Source organism: Tupaia chinensis, unplaced genomic scaffold, assembly GCF_000334495.1.
Source record: "Tupaia chinensis unplaced genomic scaffold, TupChi_1.0 Scaffold000558_1, whole genome shotgun sequence".
Classification (NCBI taxonomy): Eukaryota; Metazoa; Chordata; class Mammalia; order Scandentia; family Tupaiidae; genus Tupaia; species Tupaia belangeri.
Genome location: NW_006160070.1, coordinates 1,933,449 through 1,937,130, shown reverse-complemented (window position 1 = coordinate 1,937,130; position 3,682 = coordinate 1,933,449). Strand labels below are relative to the sequence as shown.

At 63.5% G+C, this 3,682-nt stretch overlaps 1 protein-coding gene across 1 annotated transcript in view; it reads left to right on the top strand.

The window, feature by feature from the left end:
* The window catches only part of GATA5 (GATA binding protein 5), a 9,737-nt gene extending 7,393 nt beyond the window's left edge, over window positions 1-2,344 (top strand). Inside the window, exons 8-11 of the mRNA XM_006157731.1 lie at window positions 1,016-1,141; window positions 1,506-1,593; window positions 1,891-2,039; window positions 2,192-2,344. Of these exons, the coding sequence (XP_006157793.1) occupies window positions 1,016-1,141; window positions 1,506-1,593; window positions 1,891-2,039; window positions 2,192-2,344 (516 nt within the window). The remainder of the gene's footprint in view (window positions 1-1,015; window positions 1,142-1,505; window positions 1,594-1,890; window positions 2,040-2,191) is intronic.
* Window positions 2,345-3,682: the final 1,338 nt, after the last annotated feature.

Here is a 3,682-nt window from a genome sequence, read left to right as displayed (position 1 = left end):
CCACTTTTTTTTTTTAAAGAGGTTTTTGCTATAGGGTGCATGCACTCGCCAGACAGACAGAGAGAGACAGAGAGCCAGAAAGCGAGAAATCACCCCAGAGGGATGGCCACTCCGCAATCCCTTCTCCTCCATTCTCCTCTTGGGATCTTGGGCACGCAAACACACGCGCCTGGCGTGAGTTTAAGCCACCAGGTCCAGGACGTGAACCACGGTCGACTACGTGGGAGTCCAGCGACATAGCCATTACGCTAACTGCTGGTCCCGAAGCTCCACTTCTTTTGAAAAAAAACAGACAAGTGGAACGCAGCAGAGAGGCCTGTATCTGGGGTTCCGAGAGCAGCCAGGCCTGGCATGTGCAGACAGTGAGGAAGGACAGATGGGGGCTCTGGGCACCTGTTGGGGTGCAGAGGCCCCAGGGTCATCAGTGAGGGCAAGTGAGGCAGTCCTGCCCTGGCTCCTGGGGCCTTAGCACCGCTGACCCTCCGTCCCTGCACAGCGCGGGCAGGTAAGGCGTAGGAGGAAGCGTCTGTTTCTCTCCACCTGCCGGAGGGCTCGCAGTGGGGAGAGACGGAGCGGGAATGTGAGAGAGCACCCCCGTGGGTGGTCACCTGCGATCCCTTCTCCATCCCTCTTCTGGGGATCTTGGCACGCACACGTGCTTCTCAAGTGCTGGTCTGGCCACGTGGGATCCAGGCCTTCGCACAGTGCCATGGGCTGGCCCCGAGGCACAGCTTTGAAAAGTTCTTTGATGCCAATCATTTTTTCCCCATCCCCTTAATTCTCTAGGAGTGGCCCATGCTCACTTGGGAAGATTCGAACGTGGCTTCCACACGCCCCCGTGCCCCGTAGGCACACATGTCGGCACACTTCTGCAGGCGGCCCACAGCCCGTGTCTCAGAGCTTCCAGTTGTCCCTGCCCTGCCTCTTCCACCCTCCCGCAGGTGGCCGCGAGCCCAACTGGACTCTCCAGGCCCGTCCTGCTGCCCCAGACGCTCACCCTGCCCTGTCCCCACAGCCCTCGTCCCGCCGAGCCGGCCTCTGCTGCACCAACTGCCACACCAGCTGCACCACACTGTGGCGGCGGAGCGCGGACGGGGAGCCCGTGTGCAATGCCTGTGGCTTGTACATGAAGCTGCATGGGGTGAGTGGCTGGGCCAGCAGGCCGAGCAGGTCACACGTCACACACGTGTCCCTGCTGAGTACCACCCCAGGCCTGTGCTGTTTCTGTTAGGCCCAGTGCACCGACTGGCTCACCGAAGCCGGTACCCTAGGCTTCCCCGTCCTGCTCCTGGTGCCCTGCTGGCCCCGGCTGCTTTGGGGGAGGGGGTGCCAGGCCTAACCCACAGGCTCCCAGCCCTTCCTGGGAGGAGGGAGGCCAGCCCAGGGACAGCGGGCGACCACACGGGCCGTGCGGCTGCGGCCAGGAGCGGCCCACCCTGTGGGCTCTGGGACTTATGAGCAGTCCGGGGTCAGTGGGACGAGACCACCACCCACCCTGCTCCCAGGTGCCCCGGCCCCTGGCCATGAAGAAGGAGCGTATCCAGACACGGAAACGGAAGCCGAAGAACGTGGCCAGAGCCGTGGGCTCCCCAGGTGTGTGAGGCCAAGGCCACCTGCGGTCAGGAGGGAGCCCCGCCCCAGCCCTTCCTGGGGCCACTTCAGGTGTCTCCACTTCTGCTATTAGAGATGGACATTGGCTCATGAGTCATCGCGGATGGTGTGAGCCTGGCCAGCAGGAGGCAGAGACGGGTGTCCAGGGTGGGGGTCCGGGAAGCCACACCCAGCCCCTCTGCTCGCATCAAGCCTGTGGGGCATTCTGCACCTCTCTGCCTCTGCCTCGCAGCCGGAAGAGAAGCGCGGCAGACCTAGTGCCCTCTGTAACGCCCACAGGACCCACAGCCAACCTCACAGCCTCCCCTGCTGCCACCCCCGTGGCCACCACAGCCATCCCCAGCAGCACGGGGAGCCCAGTAGCCACTCAGAGATCCGAACCCAGCCTGGCGTCCACCCCGTGCCCGGGACCCAGTGTTGCCTCCCAGGTAACGGAGAGGGGTGTGGGTGGGGGTGCCAGAGCTGGCTCGGCTGCCAGTCAGCCTCCAGTCTGCACAGCAGCTGGCCCAGGACACGGGGTTCCGGGCCCCAGAGAGGCCAGCGTGGTCCCTGCAGCTCATGCGTCTCTGGCCCCCTACAGGCCTCCAGCCGGGGGAATGGCTGCCTCAGCCCCAGCCTGGAGCTCAAGTTCGAGCCTGAGGACTTTGCCTTCCCCCCCACGGCCCTGGGCCCCCAGTCTGGCCTCAGTGGGACCTTGCCCCAGGAGGCCTGGTGCCCACTGGCTTTGGCCTAGGCTGGCTCGTGGCATCAGGGAGCTTCGCTGGAGCAGAGCTACAGGACCAGCTGCTCGTCCAAACAGCAGGGCCCGCCTGGCCCCCCACCTGAGATGGGGTCGCCTGGAGCCTCAGGCTCCCCAGCACGACGGGGGCAGTGCAGATGCAGTCAGGGCCAGCACAAGAAGGCCGGGGAGACTGATCGAGCCCCCATTCCCATGCCCAATGCTGCCCGAGCTTGGAGCCCCCGGCCACTGTACCAGGAAGGCAGACCAGGGTGCTCCCTGCCACCTGGGCCACCGTCCACATGTGCAGTGGGGACAAGTGGGGACAGGTGGGGACAGGTGAGGACAGGTGGGGACAGGCAGGAGGGGCCGGGCCACCATCCACATGTGCAGGTAGGGACAGGAGGGAGGGGCCCAGCGTCCCGCCAGCCATGCAAGCCTGGGCAGACCCCGGCTCCAAGGACAGAGCCGCGCAGCAGGGAACTTGCCCTCCCACGAGCACAGGCCTCCAGGGAGCTGCCCCGAGGACACCGTGGCCCTGCCAGCCTCTGGATGGCTCCCAGGGCGGGCAGTAAAGGGCCTCGTTCTGACTCCATCGTCTGCCATGGCCGTTTCTGACGTCAGGGAAGCCCTGTGCCCTAGCCCCACTGGGGCTGTTGGGGCTGGAGGTGACATGGCTGCATGGCCTGGCTTGTCCAGGACTGTCCAGGACTGCTCTGGGTCATGGCAGGTTACCGGCAACACCCTGTGACTCAGAAAACCCCCACCCCACATTGACTGTCACATGGCCAGAGTCTCTTCTGCCCGAGGGAGCCGGCGCATGGGCTGGCAGGAGGGTGAGGCCACAGGGAGTGGAAGGGAGTGGGGTACCAGCCACCGCAGGTGCAGAGGTACAGCCCCTTGGACACCTGCTCTTCCCCCCACAAGACCAAACTCCCAGGAAGCCGGCACTCTGGCCTCTGTTTTCTCTAAACGCGAGCGCTTCTAATTCAGCCGCGTATTCTGAGCTCCCAATCAGATTCAAAAACCTCGAATGCTGTGAGCCAGCTGAAATAGCCATGACCGGGTGCCAGCGTGCCACCCCTTGGAGACTTTCTGGGGAGCTGGCAGGTGGTGTGGTTGTGAGGGGCACTGGACTCCCCGGAGCCGACTGTGGTTCAAGACCCGGATCTGACAGCGTGCTTTCTCACTATCCTCTCTCTCTCTCTGTCTCTCTCTGGTCAAATCAAAAGTGATAATAAATATGTTAAATAAAATAATTCTTTAAAAAAATAAAAAGGTTTTCTGGAGCGCGCCCAGCCACCCCAGGCATCGCGAAGCACCCGCAGGCCCTCCGTGGGGTGTTGCCTTCTT